The 19208-nt window shown below is 37.2% G+C and overlaps 1 protein-coding gene across 4 annotated transcripts in view; it reads left to right on the top strand.

The window, feature by feature from the left end:
- The window catches only part of PPA2 (inorganic pyrophosphatase 2), a 79282-nt gene that overhangs the window by 12352 nt on the left and 47722 nt on the right, over window positions 1-19208 (top strand). For 2 of the 4 annotated variants that reach the window (XR_006779937.2, XM_045799232.2), the window contains exons 2-6: window positions 1218-1282; window positions 3173-3217; window positions 8248-8301; window positions 9907-10026; window positions 18240-18326. Coding sequence is in view for 3 of the 4 variants with exons in the window: in XM_045799232.2 (XP_045655188.2) it covers window positions 1218-1282; window positions 3173-3217; window positions 8248-8301; window positions 9907-10026; window positions 18240-18326 (371 nt within the window). In the remaining variant the exon portion in view is untranslated. The remainder of the gene's footprint in view (window positions 1-1217; window positions 1283-3172; window positions 3218-8247; window positions 8302-9906; window positions 10027-18239; window positions 18327-19208) is intronic. The other 2 variants (XM_045799233.2, XM_087866378.1) reach the window with 2 other exon arrangements.

Genomic DNA, 19208 nt, shown 5'->3' with positions numbered 1-19208 from the left:
TTTTTTGTTGGAGAATGGTACTTGGAAACCAACATTTGGGTGCTGAGTGTACTCATTGCTATTGGGCTGTCAGCCAGTCCATGTTTTATTTTGTTAAAATATTTTTAAAGTCTAAATTTGAAAAGTATGCCAAAGAGGTAGCAGGCCAGAAATGAAACATGCCCTGACTTAGGAAATTATAAACTGAAAAAAATTTATGGCTGTATTAAGCCCAGCTTTTGGAAACAGATATGTTCCAATAAAGTGCATATTAAGTTGTTGTATTTTATTTAAATAATATATGCTTTTAAAAGTATTTAAAATACGCATTTCAGTATACAATGAAGATAAGGTAGTTTCTGTTATCAAAATTCATTTTTATTTTAAGCTTACCTTAATATAAACATCCTTATCACTGAGTGGAAACCAGTGATTTGTTTCTTTTCTTCTATTTGGGTAGGACCTTTACATCTTTGTTCGTGTGAATTATAGACAGAAATTGGGAATTCTGTTGTGAGGTTTCTCCTGGGGAAATTGATATCAGTTTTAATCCAGTCACTTATTAACGAATCTCTTTTCAGAAGTGAGATTTTTCATATTTGGATGTTAGTCAATTTTAGATATTTTCTGCTTTGGATGTTTTAAGCTACAGAGATAAGTACAGTTGACCCTTGAACAAGACAGGGTTAGGGGCACCTGCCCACCATATAGTGGAAGATCTGTGCACAACTGACTCCTTAAAACCTTAACTACTAATAGCTTATGTTGACCAGGAGCCTTACCAATAGCAAAACAGTCGATTAACACACATTTTTATATGTTATATGTATCATGTACTGTGTTCTTACAGTAAAGTAAGCTAGAGAAAAGATATGTTATTAAGAAAATCATAAGGGAGAGAAAATACATTTACTGTACTACATTGTATCTAAAAAAAATTATAAGTGGATCCACGCAGTTCAAATTTAATGCTGTTCAGGAGTCAGCTGTAAATTATTTTGGCAAACCAAAATATAGCTTATTTGGTATATATCCTCTTTGGTCATCATATTGGGGCAAATTTTAAAAGTTGAATTAAACTTTAAATTTGGAGTTAAAAAGGTTAATTTGAAAAATCTTTAAACACTTTTTTAAAAAGTTTAAAAGTGGATAAGGGTATAATTGTTCTGAAGAGGACAGGATAGTCAATTGCTTTAATTCTGTATTTTTATTTTTGTTTTTGTTTTTTCCCTTTGCAGAGAATGTAGCTGGTCACTACATTTCCCCCTTTCATGATATTCCTCTGAAGGTGGACTCAACAGAGGTATTGTTTTAACTTGCTTTGGGGGTGAAAATACATACTTCTAATATAACAAAATGTTTTTTTGGAAGCATCTCGAAAGGAAAGAATGCAGTTAGAAGTCAAGAAGGACAACAGAGTTGTAAGCCTCCTTCATGAATTAGAATTAGTATGAGAGTAGGATCCTTCCAGGACGAAGATTATGGACCACTGATGTGGGATTTGTGCTGCCTCCCAGCCCTTCAGAGGACTGGACTGTCAATATGATGGCACCAGGGAGAATAACAGTGAAGGTTTATTGAATGCCCATAGCGCTTATCCAGACACTGTCCTCAGAGCTTGACTTGCATTATCTGGGTACGGCTAGGGCTACTGTTATTACCCTTATTTTGTTAATGAGGTTCAGTGCTTCGCCCATGATCACAAATCTGTCTGTTGTAGGAGGTGGGATATGAATTTAGGTGCTCTAACTCCAGAGGTTGCATTCTTAATTGCTGTTGTGTAATCCTTCCAGCTCTTACTTCTAAGTAGTATTCAGCTACAGGACAGGAGGTCATATAACCTGGAGACAGAAGAAAGCCAAAGATAGGGCAGAAAGACCTACCTTTTTACTGTGTGTGTGTGTGTGCGCGTGCCCACGCACGCATGTGTTTTGTTTTGTTTTGTTTTTGCCAAAGAACCGTCCAACCCAAATATCTCATGTCTCCCAACACCTCTCCTTGCTTTTGGCCAAAAGTGGATGCATTCATTTATTCATTTATTAATTTTTTCTTTCGGTAAACAATCATTGCAGCGTTATGAGCTAGACAGCATTCCAGGCACTAGGGTCGCAGTGGTGAGTAGGGTAGGTACGAGATCTAGTTTGTGCTCGACTGGAGGAGACAGACAGACAGAAAACAAGTCAATCAATAATGTTAAGTGCTATAAACCTTAAAATAGGGTAATGAAAGGAGGGGTTGGTCGGTGCTTCTTCATGTGGGAGTATACCATGACAAAACTGTTTACTTAGCAAAATAATAATATTAATATTTTGGGGAATCATGGAGTAAGTAGGGGTGGAGCTGGAACAAAGTGGACTAGAAACATCCCAGTGGGAATGATATTCTGCCTAAGGAGAATGTGGTTTGGGGAATGTGAGACTGGGCTTAGGCAAAGTTGAGACTGGGGCAAGGCAAAATATAACAGGCTAAGCCAGTGAATTCTGGGCATGTGGAGATTGGCACACACAGTGGTTGTGTGGATAGGTTTCCCCCATCCTCAGCCATAACGGTTGCACCTTATACTTTGGGATGTGGTATTTTAGGAACAGAAAAATGTTTCAAGGCCTACTTGGAATAATCATTTTTCTGTTTTGTTTCCTTCATTAGTGGTTTTTTTGGTGTGTAAAAGTTACATATAAGTGTGAGCATTTGTGAATGGCGTAATTTTTCTTCCCAACCGATCACATACTCTGTTTGAATTTGAAGGTGCTTGATGGAGGCAGAGTAATCACACCTTGGTGGAATGTACAGGCAGGAGGTGCAGTGAGTGCTTTCATGGCTTGTTAGTCACGCTCCCGAGAGTTTCATTTCAATAATGAAATGACTGTTTTAAGTGTAATCACTGGAAACTGACAGTCTTTCCTTAAAGACCGAACAGAGCCTTTGTTCATTTTGTAAAAACTAGGAAAATATACTTGAAAGAGATTTAGCTTTTCTGATAATTTATTTTATGAAACAGTTTAATGCTCATGCACTGGGGGTGCAAATGCCGAGAGCAAAGGCACGGGCGTTTGGTAGGCGCTCTGTGGCCTCAGGTTTCCGGACAGCGTCTGCAGTGGGCGTTTCTGTAGCGGGCTTACTTTCATTGCTTTGCGGTGCGGCTGTGTTCTTTGCTGAAATATTACAATTATAAATACCATCTTTTCTTTTATAGGAAAATGGCATTCCTACAAAGAGAGCACGAAATGATGAATATGAGGTATATCTCTAAAGGTTTTTATTTTTGTGAGTCACTTCTGTTGTCCATTAAAGACCTTGATGATAGTTTGTGTTTGTAAAGTGCTTCTAAAGCTTTCCCCCCCTACAAGATTTTTGTGTGCGTTCTGATGGTTTTTTTCTTCTAGTATCTGTTTTAGGCAGCTAGGGATGATCTTACTGTTTCACTTTTTTTTCTTGTGATAAAATATACATAAAATTAACCATTTATTGCGCGATTTTTAAAGTGTACAATTCAGTGTAATTAAGTACTTTCACATGTGCAGCCATCACCACCATTCATCGCCAGAACTTCTTCATCTTCCCAAACTGAAACTCCACCCAGTAAACACTAACTCTCCATGCCCTGCTCCGCCCAGCCCCTGCTAACTACTATTCTACTTTCTGTTTATGAGTCTGACTATTCTAGGAACCTCCTTACCATTTCGTTTTATACGTGAAGAACCAGAGAGAATCAGGAAATGAACCCAGATTTTAGTAGTGAGTTATTTATCATGGTAGATAGTCTAAAGTAAAGGTACTTTATGAAAATTGGTCAGTTTATCATTTTTTTATTCTAAGGGAAAAGGTGGTTTGAGAGGCTGTTTTAGAATTCAGAAACAAGTCTTTTGGGGATAGAGGAGAAAAAAAAGTTAAACCAACTATACGCTAAAATAAATGTGTTCTAAATATATCTTTTAAATATGTGACTGTCAAACCTTTAATAGTCCTTGACTTAGGACCAGAACATTTGATTGATGCCTGTCATCCCATCTCATGCTGTTGATGCCTTTTTATCTTGCTGATGCCAGACAGTTTTTCCTGCCACCTTCCTCAGCCTTCTTTTCCCTTCAACCTTATTTCCATTTTTTCTCTACTCCAACTGAAGCTTATGACCCCAGCCTTTGAATCTACCTCCAAAAATAGCTGTGAGCACCGTTTAATCCCTGCCACCTTTGCCTGCCATCCATATTGTATTTTCTTAAATCGGTGTCTGTTAAAATAGTCTTTAAACCATCTATGTTGGAATAACGTAGAACACTTGTTAAAATTTCAGATGCCAGGGCTTACTGCTTGATGGGGACTGGTTAGTCCACATATTTAACAAGTGTTTCAGGGCATTCTATACACATTGAAGTTTGAGAACCGCTGCCCTCGATGGGGGTGAATAGGTACTGAGGGCTTCGAGGCTTTATAGGTTCCTGGAGACTTTGTGTATTAACCTGGAAATAGTTCTTTGGTTTTTTTTTTTCCCAGCGGGAAAAATGTATTCTGAGTCCATACAGCCAACTTAAAATTTTAATTCTTAGAACATGGTTCATATGTCAGAGACTGCCTGATTGAGTCTGTAGTTTGTTTATTTATTTATAATTCTCTCCCATTTTTTCTAACCCCAAGCCCTTGGCAACAACTTTTCTACTCTCTGTTTCTATGAGTTTGGCCCCTCCCTCTCCCTTCCTTCCTTCCTCCCTTCCTCCCCCCCTCCCTTCCTTCCTTCCTTCCTTCCTTCCTTCCTTCCTTCCTTCCTTCCTTCCTAGAATTCCAGATATAAGTGGTACAGTGCAGTATTTGTCTTTCTCTTTTTGGCTTATTTCAGTGAGAATAATGCCCTAACAGTCCACCCATGTTGTCACAAATGGCAGGTTTCCTCCTTTCTCATGGCTGAATAATATTCCATTGTATCTTTATCTTTTCATCCATTGATGGACGTTTAGATTGTTTCTGTATCTTGGCAATTGCGAATAATGCTGCAATGAGCATGAGAGTGCAGATATTCATTGTTTTATTTTATTTTATTTTATTTTATTTTATTTTATTTTATTAATTTGTCAGAGAGAGTAGAGAGAGAGCAAAAGCAGGGAGAGTAGCAGGCAGAGGGAGAGGGAGAAGCAGACTCCCCACTGAGCAGGGAGCCCCATGTTGAGCTCAATCCCAGGACCTGAGCTGAAGGCAGATACTTAACCTACTGAGCCACCCAGGCGCCCCTCTTTTACTTTGGATAAATATCCGGAAGTGGGATTGCTGGATCATATGATAGCTTTGTTTTTATTTTTTTGAAAAACTGTCATATTGTTTTCTGTAGTGACTGTAGCAGTTTACATTCCCACCAACTATGCACAAGCATTCCCTTTTTCCCTTTTTTTCACATTCTCACCAACACTTGTATTTCATGTCTTTTGATGATGACAGCTATTCCAGCAGATGTGAGGTGATATCTCATTGTGGTTTTGATTTGCATTTCTCTGATTTGTGGTGTTGAGCACCTTTTCATGTATCTTTTGACTGTGTGTCTCTTGGAAAACTGTCCAATTCTTCTACCCATTTTTTTTAAAGATTATTTATTTGAGAGAGAGAGCATGTATGCATGAGCTCACGTGGTGGGAGGGGCAGAGGGAGAGTTGCAAGCAGACTCCCTGCTGAGCGTGGAGCCCGCTCACTGGGCTGTCTCAGGACCCTGAGATCATGACCTCAGCAGAAACCAAGTCAGTCCCTTAACTGACTGAGCCACCCAGGGGCCACCTCTGCCTATTTCTTAATCAGATTTTTTCTTCTATTGAGTTGCATGAGTTCTTTGTGTTTTGGATATTAATCCTTATCAGATATATGACTTACAAATATTTTTTCCCATTTATAGGTTACCTTTTTATGTTAATTGTTTCCTTTGCTGTGCAGAAGGATTTTAGTCTGATGTTCTCACTTGTTTATTTTTGCTTTTGTTGCCTTTGCTAATAGTATCAAATCCAAAGTTTATTTGATCTTTTAAGAGTTAGAGGAAAGAAGGTTGATTTCCTCCCATGTTTTCCCAAAGTATATCAAATTTACTGACTTTTTTCATATCTTAAGAGTTTTTCTTTTTGTCTTTTGCAATAAAAATAGAAGGGAAAAATGGAGAGAGAGAGAACACCTAAAGGAGGAGGTAAATGGTTCTTGCTCGTATCCGGCTTTCTCACTTGAAATGTGTCCCCTCGAATCTTTCTGATTTTCCCGTAAATTTCAACAGACCATTACTGGTTTATAATTAACAGTAGTCTTAGGATAACCAGACTAACATTGGCTTTAAAAAATTACAGGTAATATGCGTTTTAGCTGGAGAGAAGAAAAGCAGGCTGGAGATTTGCTCTTCAGAGATCAGGAACAAGTGATGAAGGAGAGATGGTTTGCAGGCTTAAAATTCAAACCTTATCTTTTGTTCTTTTGGCCTATTTCAAGTCTGTGTGAGTGGTTTTGGTAGGTGTCATCGTGTAAAACAGTTGTGACTAGCTTGGTCTTCTCTGTCACCTCTGAGGATTCATCTGTATGCATTTGTTCTCTTATAGCCAGGCTTTCAGGGATGAATAAATTATGTGAACATCTGCCATTTACTTAGGTTTTTCTTTTTAACATCTATTTGAGACATATTTAAACAGGTGCTGGGGTACCTCATAAAAGAGCATAGAAGATGAAACATAACAGCAAGGCTGTGTATAAGGTTGCTAAGATAGGTATGAGACATACTTCTATGGAGCAGTTGTTGGGAATTCATGCTTGGCTTTGTTCTTTATCTCATCATGGATGCGCATTTCTGTCATTGGTAAACGTCAGTCTTAACTAGAAAAACTTAACCGTCATTACTTTTGTGGCTCACTTTATATTTGTATTTAATTGTGTAAATGGCATTCTTTGAATTAATAGCATACATGGATCACTAAGCCCCCAGATACTGGTTAGCAGTGCTGTAAGCCACAGGTTTGCAACTCTGGCTGCGTATTAAAATTGCTTGCAGAGCTTTTAAAAATAAGCAGTGCCCTGGCTCCATACCGAAACTATTGAATTCAAATATGTGGGAGGTGCGTTCTAGGAAATCTTTTTTTTTCCTTAATTGATCAAAGCTTTCCTGGTGATTTTGACACGTGTCACAATTGAGAATAAGTATTTTTAATCACTGCTTTCTCAAATGATCTGTGCTAAAGGATTAGTTTTTTGGTTTATTTCTGCTCTGTTGTGAATTGATACTTTAAAAAAATACAGTAAAAATGAATTATTAGGAAAGTGTAATTTAAAGTTCAACAGACCTAAAAATGACTCCATCAAATTGCTATAAATGTTGTAAGTGAACCAGTAACAATCAGCTTGCAGATTAGCTCTGGTTCTTGGCCACACTTGGTGTCGCACTGTTGCTTTCCTATGGTAGGTTGTTAGTCACTGATACCGAAATGGCATGCAAGTCAACTTTAACCTTGAGATTTCTCTTTGTAAGGCCCAAACTGTAGGAAATTATAGACTTAGGTTCCTAAGTCCTGTAGGCACTCATTTTTACTCACCATTGACCTAGAGTCTCTTTTGCTTTAAACACTCTGCAAAGTTCAAAAATGATTAAAAGAAGCAGTGGTCCTTTGTAACTTTAGGGAATCAGAAATCTTAGGTAAGCAAGTTAAGTGTAGAAAGGCATCAGTCTAACTGTTTTTAAACTTGATACTTAACCTATGCCAGTAGCCTTAATTTTACATTATGATCGTTATAACTTGTCTTCAAATAATGCTTTGTGACTTTCAAAATATTTTACTTCATAATTTTTTGTGTATTTTCATTTAAATTATATAATTGATCTTTATCACAACCTTGTGTGGTGAGTAGGACAGAGGTTATTACACTTTATAGATGGAAAAGTGAGACTTTAGCTTACATGATGGACCCTGTGTCTCACTTCTATTTTAGTTGGAAAATAAAAAATTGAAACAAGTTTCCTGACTCCATTCTAGTTCTGTCCCTGCACCGCGAAGGTGAAATACAGCAACCAGAAATACAGTAACTTCTAACACTGTAGTGTTAGTAGTGTAGTAGTAGTGTTCGTGTGACGTGATGGCTTAAGTCCTGCTGTGTTTTAGACAACTTCTCTAATTTTTCAGAAGAAACTTAAGGCATATGCAGATGTATGGTGTAGTCTCCACACATTTTTATAGGGAAAGAAACTATAGCATTCTTGCACACGAGATAAGTGATAAAAGATAGGTAAAATTTTAAAAATTATCTTTTTTTTTTTTTTTTAAACTGCAGAATTTGTTTCATATGGTTGTAGAAGTACCTCGGTGGACAAATGCTAAAATGGAGGTATGGGTATATTCTTTCAGTATCAAGTGGAAATTATAATTAATGATAAAAACTTTGTTTCAAGTTGTTTGACAATAGTTTGAATTTGGGATGGTTGACAAACTTCTTTATGATAAAAACAATTGAAAACATTTTTGTGAACTTTGAATCTAATTTTCAAATAGCAAAATATTATTCAAAACTGAATTTACACTTTAAAGAGTGTGTTTTCCATTTTTGTCTCTCTGGTTTTTTATACACATATTTATTTAATTTTCTTTGACTTTTCTGTCTTTGAAATAACAAACATTTTCAAGGTTTATCTAAACAGATTCTGAGATGTATTGTGTTCATAGATACAATTGAAACATATTTATTTGGGACTGATGGCAAGTTTAGTTTCTAAGGACTAAACTGTCCTTTTGATTTTACTCTACCAGAAATGAAAGCATTTTCCTGGCCAACTCTTGATTTATAAGTGCTATCTTAAGGGCATTTCCTGTTTGCCTGGTTACCTTTTCTTTCCCTTTTTTTTATCTTTTCCTTGAGACAAAAGAACTTCCCTTTTGCCCTTCAGAATTTTATTGTTCCATCTTCAGTTAGGTAAGATTTAATTTATGGTACTTAATTTCCTTAGTTACTTAAGTCTTGTCCTATAGCTTTGGATGTGGTGGCCAGTATTATTTCAAATATTTTATTTTATTAAAAAGATCTCAGTTATGTATTTATTTGAGGGAGAATGTGGGCGCACACATGTACATGGGCGCAAGAGAGCCCACGCAAGCGGAATGAGGGGCAGAGAGAGAGAGGAGAGAATCTCAAGCAGACTCCGTGCGGGGCTTAGTCTCAGGATACTGAGCCGAAATCAAGAGTTGGGCACTTAACTGACTGAGCCGCGCAGACACCCCTCAAGTATTTTAATTAAGGATTGTTATGTAGATGTGTGTTTTCCAGAATTTATATTTAGAGAATTGCCAGTAATTTCACCAGGTCCTAGTAGCATTGTTTTAGGTTAATATTTTAATAGGGAAGAGTTAAAAAATAGATTCTTTTTTAGGTCTTCCTTCAGAATATTTCAGCATTCTGTCTACTTTCTATCTCAGGTAGGTATAAAATCAGGAATCTGTGAGATTCTACCTAATTTAAGCAGTGTTTATTCATTCAAAAATGGCTTCAGTTATTCTTTATAGATTTTTTTTTTTGCAAGGCAGTTTGAGTATATTTGATAGAAAGGTAACTGAAATGAAATTAGTTGGTGAAAATATTGAAGTTAACCTTATTATCATAAGACTGATGGTAAGACATCCAAAATGAGTATCAAAAAACAAGTAGGTTAGTCTTATCATTTTGCCATTTCAGTCATTCTGTTATTTGTGTTAGAAACAAGTGCATATATAATAGAGTGCCTAAATATATAATCCGATGTTTCCTTTTCAGACATTTTTCTTACACAAAACTGTAAAGTAGAAATAAGAGTTAGCTTAATTTATTTTAAAGTATCTTTGATCAGTAAGTTGAAATATAAATATTTAGCCTGATAATAGCAGACAGATTTAAAATATACAATTTGAATATAGAATTAATCGTTTCTCATCCTCCTCTCCCCTTTTTCCATGATCTACTTAGATTGCCACAGAGGAGCCATTGAATCCCATTAAACAAGACATAAAGGATGGCAAGCTACGCTATGTGGCAAATATCTTTCCTCACAAGGGTTATATCTGGAATTATGGTGCCCTCCCACAGGTAACATTTTTGTTATAATGGTAAAACTTCTCTGTCTTCTGAAAAAATTGCCTTGTAAATCCTGTGAACTACTTGAATTTAAATTGGTTCTGAGGGCATGTCAGTTTGAGAGATTTGTAAATTTAAAATTTTTTAATGTGGAGTTTTATTGTATCAGTAAATTTTTTTTCAAACTATATGTATGTCTGTACTCATGTTCTTGGAGTTAGGCGTATAGAGCCCTTACATTTGGCATTTGAACACATTTCTTTTTCTGGGCTTGGCTGTTAAGAGTCAGTGAAAAATGTTTTACCTGCTTTGTCTTCAGTCATTTCTTTGAATGTGACAAGTTATGCTTTTATATACATTCGTATATGATAGCATCCTATATTATCCCTTTTTGTTTTCTTCTCACATGAGACATTTCCTCATGGTATCTGGGAAATAGTATCTCCTTCCAGATTATTTAGTGAGTAAAACTCAGAGTATGCAGAATCAAAAGTCTAGGTTTAAGAGACATAGAGAAGCATCTGTCTTTATGATTATAAAAGCCATCTATATTAGATCATCTATCTGGATATTTAAGTTCTGTATTTTATTTTATTTATTAATTTTAATATTTTGCATGAGATTCCAAAATGCTTTTGGGGAAATAACTGAGAAAAAGGAGTCTGGCTTTGTCCCACTCAAAAAAACAGCTGCCCATGTAGAATAAATATTTACAGGAAAAGAAGAAAGAAAACTGTTTTCTAAGGGGTCAGCCTGCCTTTGATGCGTTTAGACCACCCACATAGATACATTCTTGGTTAAAACAAGCACTTCTAAAATGATGTACTAAGAATGAGAATGTCTGTTGAAATAATGAAGGCGGGTGTTCTGACTCCCCAGGTGCCTAACTAGACATTCTGTTTGACCTAGCAGTAAAAGGGTAAACAAAAATTTTTTTAAGCTTGGGGGATACTGTTTGTTGGAGAGGATGTATGGATGAGGGGGAGGCCAAAGAAGCAGTTGGATTGGAGAAAGACAAAAATAGAGACGTATAAAGTAGAGTAGGCAGGGGATAAACTAAAGTTCATATATCTGTTTATTTCATGAAACATTCATTAAAGGTTTTTGTGCCAGGCAGCGTATGGGTATTGGGTATACAAAGAAAAATGATATACACACATAAGATCAAGGCAGCACAGTAAGTGACTGAGAATGGGGGTTTTGGAGCAGATTGCACTTACTAGTAATGTGACCTTGGGTAAGTTACTTTGTCCTTCTGTGCCTCACTTTCTTCATCTTTTAAATAGAGGTGATAAAGTACCTAGTGCGTATGGTCATGTTGCAGTTAAATGAATTGCTGCGCAGTGACCTTAGAAGAGTGCCAAGAGGATAGTGATCCCATTATTATAGCTACTGGTACTTCTGTTATATGGTCTTCCCTGTAAAGGAGTTTACGGGGGTGATGAACAACTAAACCACTGGTTACCTTGGAACATAATAAGTGCTACTAATTCATCTACTAATTCTGAGCTTTTGTAGTTTTTCTGTCTAAAGTCCTGACAAATTTTTGTGCTCCTCTGAGTGTGTTTGAATTTTCAGGATGCCCCGACCTACTTTTATGTAGTCTGTCAGCTACGGTAGCTTTACTGTAGACTCTAGCGGTCTCTTAGCGCCTCCTGAACTATTGCCTACCGAAGTTTAATACTCCATCTAGCATCCAAATAGCAGTTTAAAAACTGAAATCTACTGATGTTTTGCTCATATGAGAACCTTTGTAGTGGTTTCCTACTGCCAAAAGGATAAAATACAATATTCTTTTTTTTTTTTAAGATTTTTATTTATTTATTTGAGAGAGAGAGTACAAGCGGGGGGTTGGGGAGAGGGAGAAACAGTCTCCTGCTGGGCAGGGAGACTAATGTGTAGCTTGATCCCAGGACCCTGGGATCATGACCTGAGCTGAAGGCAGATGCTTAACTGACTGAGCCACCCAGGTGCCCCAAAATATAATATTCTTAGCATGGCTCCTTAACCCTGCCTAATCTGGCCTCTGCTTCCTGCTCCAGCCTCCTTTTACAGCATTTGTCTTTCCTCACTTCCATTCCACCACAGTGACTTCTTTAGTGTTTCTAATTTCCCTTGTTTCTATACCAAGGCTTCACAGAGCTGTTCCTTTGGTACATACTATATCAGTGTCTGATGTTTGCCAGGCCATGTTGTAAGTACTGGAGGTAAAGTCATGATAAGAATGACAAAAATCCTTCCAGGTCTTTTATTCTGGACAGAGTGACCAACAAAAAAAAGAGTAATAAAATGTATAGTGTGTCAAATGGTGGTGTGTTGGAGAACAATAAAGCAGGGAATGGGACTAGGATATATTGGGAATGTTGCAGTTTTGATAAGGAGAAGGCCTCCGTGAGAAGGGGTTATTTGAGTGAAGACCTCCAGGAAGTGAGGGGACAAGTAACATGCACGTCTCGGGGAGTCCAGCAAGAAACGGGAAGTGTAAAGGTCCCGAGGTGGAAGTAGGCCTAGTGCGTTTGAGTAACAGAAAGAAGACTAGTGTGGCTAGAATGGACGGGAGGAGGAGAAAATGGACCGACCGTAGTCTCTCTGCCATTTTTAACCAGAGATCTTTACCATGTTTTTAAACCTGTATCCAGAAGTGTGTGTGTTAGTCTTTAGCAAAAGAATACACTAGATTGCATAGAAGTTATTTACCAAACAATAAGTGAACTGATTACTGTTTAAGAAAAATTGAAGTTAGGCCAGTTGTTTAAGGGAAAGGATAATTGTACCTAATATCTTTTCACTTCATTGTCAGTATCAAGACAGAATGAATCTGTTAAGATGATAGCCAGCTCCTGGTCCCATTTATATATTTTTTTTCATCTTCAGCTTCTCATCCTCGTTTTGCTCCCTCACTCCCGCACTGGCCTTCTCACGATTCCTCTTGTTCTCCAGGCACACTCATGCCTCCGGTCTTCATCTTTATCGTGTCCTCCAGCTTGGGACAGTTTTTGCAAGGAATGCACATGGCTTACCTCCTTAAATGTTTGGTCATAAATCACTTTCATGATGTCTGACTGAAAATCCTTTTGAATTTTAACCTTGCCTCCTGCTTCCCTACTTTACTTTTTTCTCTTTTCTATAGAACCTTCTATAGAACAGCTTCTAACATGTTCTATAATTTAGTTATTTATTATGTTTATTGTTAATTTCTTCCAGGTAGAATGCAGACTCCAGGAGGACAGGGATTCTGTCTTTATTGTTCATTGACATCTTCCAGCTAACTGCCTAGCTTAGTACCTGGCATGGCATAGGTGATTAATAAATGCCTGGGGAATGAATAATGAATGCATTGTGTGTATTACATTTGTTTCATACGTGTGTGTGGGTTTAGATTTTGCTGTTTTCTTATGATTTTTCCTGTAACAGAAGGAAATTTGTTCAGAGCAGTTACCAAGTCAGCCGTGTTTGGAAGAACATTAAGCAGCAGAGTATTGCTTAAGTAGCAGTCTCTCTTCCTCGGCTCGTGATTCGTCAGTGTGCTGTCATTATTTCAGACCTTTAGCTGTCTAGACCGTTGAACCTTAATAACTTCTCCCTCACTAGCAGTAATACCTTCCCCAAAATTTGGGTTTGGCCTGAGCAAAATTTTTCTTTGTTTGCTTTCCTGCAGTTGTATTTCCATATATAACAGATTACTCAGTGTTACATCTTCTGAGTGAATATTTAGAAGACCCATTAATGTTAATGGACTGGATAATGTTAAAGGACTAGGATCACGAAATTTAAGATTTCTGTAATCTTCAATTTTTTTAGTAGTGCAGCATTTTTTTTTTAATTGAAGTATAGTTGACACACAATGTTACATTACTTGCCGCTGTACGACATAGTGATTGGACAACTCTGTAGTTTATGCTACACTCACCCCAAGTGTAGCTACCGTCTGTCACCATACAGCACTATTACAGTACCATTGACTGTATTTCCTGTGCTGTACTTTTATCCCTGTGGCTTACTCATTGCATAACTGGAAGCCTGTCCTTCCCACTCCCCTTCACCCATTTTGCCAACCCTCTGCCGCCCCCAAGATTTCTTCAGTCTTAATGTAATACTGATGTATTTTTATTTTGAACTTCATTATAAATTTGGTTCATTGACCCCAAGTAGCATTTAGTACCACTTATTAGCTTTATAACCTGGGACCAGTGACTAAATTTCTCTAGGCCTGTTTGTACATCTATATTATCATACCACTTACCCACAAGGTTATTTTCAATATTGAATGAGATAATCAAAGCAAAGTGTTTAGCCCCGAAGTGAGTTCTCAGTAATATTTTCTCAATGATGACACTGTTGCCACTGATACTAGCTGCTAATAGTGAGACAACTGGCAGTGGCTTTTGCTCCAAATTGAATCTGTTAAAGTACAGGTAGTGGCTAGGTGGATCCTACTTCCTTTGACTGGGTTATAGGAATTCTGATTAATCAGGAGGTAGTTCTCGAGAAGCACCTGTATGTACAGCTCTGTACAGTTCAATGATTTTTTGACCTAAGGACCAGAGCATGGTGATTACAAATATATTGATTAATATTTGTAGATTATAAGGTAATGATCTCAAACACCTGCCCAGGATGAGAAAGATTTGTTACAGGCTAGATCAGTGATCTGTGTATTTTGATTTATTTATTTTCATAGCTTTATCTATTCTTTGTATGAGATTAACATTATTTATATTTCTGTTGATAATTTCCCTTTTTTTTAATGCTTTTCCTTGGGTCCATGCTAAAATTTTTCTATACATGTAGCATGTATAGGTATGTACTGGTAGGCATATACCTATGAGTCAGATTGCTTAATTGTGAGCTACACACTTTTTTTACTCTGCTAGGTATTTCCAAATTGCTTACAAAAGAAATTGTAACAATATACACTCCTACCAGCAGTATATAGTGTTCCAGGTGCCTTACATCCTTACCAGTACAGTTGACCCTTGAACATGAGTTTGAACTGCATGGGTTTGAATCTTCTTATATATAAATTTTTATGATACAGTACTGTAAATGTATTTTCTCTTCCTTAAGATTTTCTTGATAACATTTTCTTTTCTGTGGCTTTAAGAATACAGTATATAATGCATGTAACGTACAAAATATGTGCTGTTTACGTAATTGATAAGGCTTCCTGTCAACAGCAGGCTGTTAGTACTTAAGTTTTTGGGGGAGTCAAAAGTTATACTTAGATTTTCAACTGTACAGGGGTTCAGCATCCCTTACCCCTGAGTTGTTCAAGGGTTAGCTGTATTTGACATTATGAGATTTTTAGGTTTTTGACATAGGGTCTCATTATAGTTTTAATTTTTATTTTTCTGATCACACTAGGTATCTTTGCATGTAAGTTATTCATGTTTCCTCTTTGAATTACCTGTTCCTGTCTTTGGCCCATTTTGTATTGGGTTGCCCTTTTTCTTATTTAGTTGTAGAAGTTATTTCTAAATTTTGGATGGTAATCTTTTTCTTACTTTTGTGAAGCAAATATTAGGATTCGGAATTTCCTCTTGTGGATATTGAGCTTTTTTAGTTGTTTCTTTGCCTAGCTATACAGCTAAAGCTCCACAAGGGGGCGTAATCTAAGTTTTAAATTTGTCCGGATTTCCTCTCCTGGTGCTTGCTTACAATTATACTATATTTTCAAGTTAAGTTAGAAGTCATTTAGTGTGAATCTCTTTTGTAATCACAGTGGAGGCCTGTGCATAAAAGTATTAGAGGCAGGACTGGAACTAGAACCAGTCTGGTGTTTTTGCTAGAAGGGAAATTATGAAGAACTTGCCTTAAAAGTATCAAGATTGTATAGCTTAAGAATTTTGCACTTACGTACTTACTTCCTTGACAGGAGGAATAAATGGATAGATAATATTGAAAGTGGAGCTCTGAGAGGAATACAGACCAATTAATAAATGGGAAACACCCACCAAAACCAAATGAAGTATAGCTTATATGAAGACTGTTTTTGTCTCAGTTCAAGGAAGGAATTTCTTAAAATTAATGCTGATCAAAATGGACTAAGTTATCTCATGAATTTGTAAGCTTCCTATTCACGGTACTATTCATGGGGATGATGAATGACCAACAGTCCTAGAACTCAGGGCTGGGACATATCTAGCAATTGTCTTATGTAGGCCGTTTTTTTTTAATAGGTGAAGAAACTGAGATCTGGATGTTTTGGCCAAGGTAGTTTGTGACAGTAGTAGAACTGGAGTCTAGGCATCTTCCTTTAGGTCAGAATGACTTTATCACATTTGTCCCCTTCTGAGGGTGGGAGTAAAGTTACAGGAAGTTCAAGAGAGGGTTCTTATATCAGGAAGGAAGAACCTCTCAGATATTTTCTGCTTTTGCTTCTAGGTTTTCTGATTTCAGTCTTTCTCAATCCCATCTTGGTTTCTTCAGCACATCAAGATTAATTTTGTAGCATTTGTTACAAATGCTGCACCGTTTATTAACTTGACATTCTTCAGGGTATTGACTATGTTCTGTTCATCTCTGTTCCTAACTTCCAGCCCAGAGTAGGTACTCAATAAATATTTGCTGTGTGAATGGATGCCTACTTAGGAGATTCTGTGAGTAAAGAAGGTATTTAAAAGAAGAGAACCATGAAGTAGAATAAGGTTATATCTGGAAGTAATTGCCATTCAGTTGCTGTCATTACCAAACCTTGAGCATCATAGCATAACGATTAATACCTTGCGTTCTCATTCCATTGCTGCCATTTAGAAAATGTGAGCATTGGGCAGATTTAAATTCTGTGTGCTTCAGTTTATTTGTCTGTAAAATGGGATCAACAATGGTACCTTCTTCATGGGGTATGCGTATGTGTGTGTATGTGTGTATCGCTTAGAAAGTGTCCCCTATAATCAGTATGTAAGGTTAACAATTATGTTTATTCTTATTATATTTTATTGTTAATATTAGTATTTGAGGTAGTGAAATGTTGATTTGCTGATTTTTTTGCAAGGTGAGGTTCAGTTTATTTCTAAATATATTATAATTTGGACCAGAAGGAAAATAATGGAGTTTATCTAGGGTTTAGCTGTAAGTAAGAGTATAGTTTTAAAATTGTCAATATAAAATTAGAGGAACCAAGCTTGGATAATCTGAAATTGTCTCTAGATAACTGTCTTGAAGTGATGCGGTCTCTGCGCATCTTGTATATCTGAGGAAAATAATTTTAAGGAACTTTTACAGTTCCATTTAGAATCAGGTAATTATGAGGCTTTTTGGGAAGGATGGTGCCTAAGGGATATTTAAATTTGATAACAAATTTCTGTTATGCTCTTCATTTATAGAAATGCTCATGTGTATAATTTGTAACCAGCAGGATATAATCTTTTCAGTAAACTTAAGAGTTGACATCTTTTCATGCTTTTATCAAGGTCTTGAGATTTGATGGCAAAGTAGAGGATTTTTTTTTTTTTTTAAGATTTTATTTATTCATTTGACAGAGAGAGACAGCCAGTGAGAGAGGGAACACAAGCAGGGGGAGTGGGAGAGGAAGAAGCAGGCTCATAGCAGAAGAGCCTGATGTGGGGCTCGATCCCATAACGCCGGGATCACGCCCTGAGCCGAAGGCAGACGCTTAACCGCTGTGCCACTCAGGCGCCCCAAAGTAGAGGATTTTTTAAATGGAATGAAATGAGACAAAAAAAGATTTTTCTTTTATTTGGTGTCAATTCTGTCTTGTTCTTTAGTTTATGAAGGGAAGACTAGGTTTCTTCTAGTAGAAGTCATTTAAAGAATAGGAAGTTTATTTTCAAATGCAGAGAGCCAGGCCCGACGCTGTTACCGTGTCGAAGGAAGCAACGAATGACTGAAGGGACAGTTCAGGCAGCGGCTGGAAGAGGTGCAGACAGTGGAAACCTCTGAACTGAAAGCTTGAAATGAGAGCATGAATTTACATGCTGACTCAACTCGGAAGAAGAGTATGTTTGGAAATACTGCCCACTTTCAGATATGATTATACAGAAAAATGAGAGACCAGAGGGAGGAAATACTATAAATCTGTCTCAATTATTATGATGTTTAGGGTTGTACTGGCATGTTGGCGTGGAGCCTGTATAATTTCTGAGAATTTTCCTTTTGGATTATGACTACCTATAAAACTTCATGATCATGTGGAAAGATTAAGATACATTATAGCGGGTATTAACCTACATTTCTGCCTCCCCCTCCCTTTTTTTTTTTTTTAGACTTGGGAAGATCCCCATCGAAAAGATAAGAGTACAGACTGCTGTGGAGATAATGATCCTATTGATGTTTGTGAAATAGGCTCAAAGGTTTGTTTTCTAGACATTCTAATATGTGTTCAAGTCTGTTCATGCCATGAAATTCCAGTTCTCTTCAAAAGGCTCCAGTTCTTCAGCTCCCCCGGAGTCTGGCCTATTGCTCCCTCTGATTCGAGTGCCTTTTTGTATCTCTCTTTCCTTCTCTTATGCTAGGGGTTGGTAAACTGCAGCCCACGGCAAGCGAAATATAGTGCACCACCCGTTTGTATCAGTAACACAGTTATGCCTGTTCACTTGTGTATTGTCCGTGGCTGCTTTTGTGCTGAAGTTGAGGAGTGGCAGCAGAGACCGTACCATCCACAAAGTCTAAAGTAACCACTGTCTGACTTCTTACAGAAAAAGTTTGCTGAGTCCTGTCTTCAGCTTCCTTGCCCATTATCCACACAAGAAATTCAATACTGAGTAAAGCCAACTTGTACTCTTGTCTTTGTGTCTGCTTCCAGGTTGCCAAGACCTACTGGGGAAGAACAAAACCTGTGATTTCATAGGGTGCTACTACTTACAGAATTCTTTGTGTTTTTGATCCACTTTTCTATTTTCTGTTGCATTTATTGCTAATATTTGTTGTTCCCTGTAGACATTCAACTCCTTACACTTTGTTCTCACTTAACAGCAGAACATTTTGTCTTTAAATTTTGTAGAACCCATAGGAACCCGCAGATAAGAGTTGCCTCATCTTTTCTTTTTGGACTACCAAACTACCTGGGTTTGCAAACGTTATTTCTTCCCTTTCTTGTCTTACTGTGAGAACTGTCTGTGTAAGACCTGGGTTTCCACATGTGCTGTGGATCCTGTCTCTTCCTGCCTCATGAGTGACTGTATTGTGTCATCCCTTCCCTCTTCTCTATTCACAGCTTCTTTCTTTATTGGCCT

Source organism: Ursus americanus, chromosome 13 (genome assembly GCF_024610735.1).
Source record: "Ursus americanus isolate L20-20 chromosome 13, mUrsAme1.1.p, whole genome shotgun sequence".
In the NCBI taxonomy this organism is placed as follows: domain Eukaryota; kingdom Metazoa; phylum Chordata; class Mammalia; order Carnivora; family Ursidae; genus Ursus; species Ursus americanus.
Note: the sequence above shows the minus strand (reverse complement) of the source record. Positions and strands in the feature narration are given on the sequence as shown.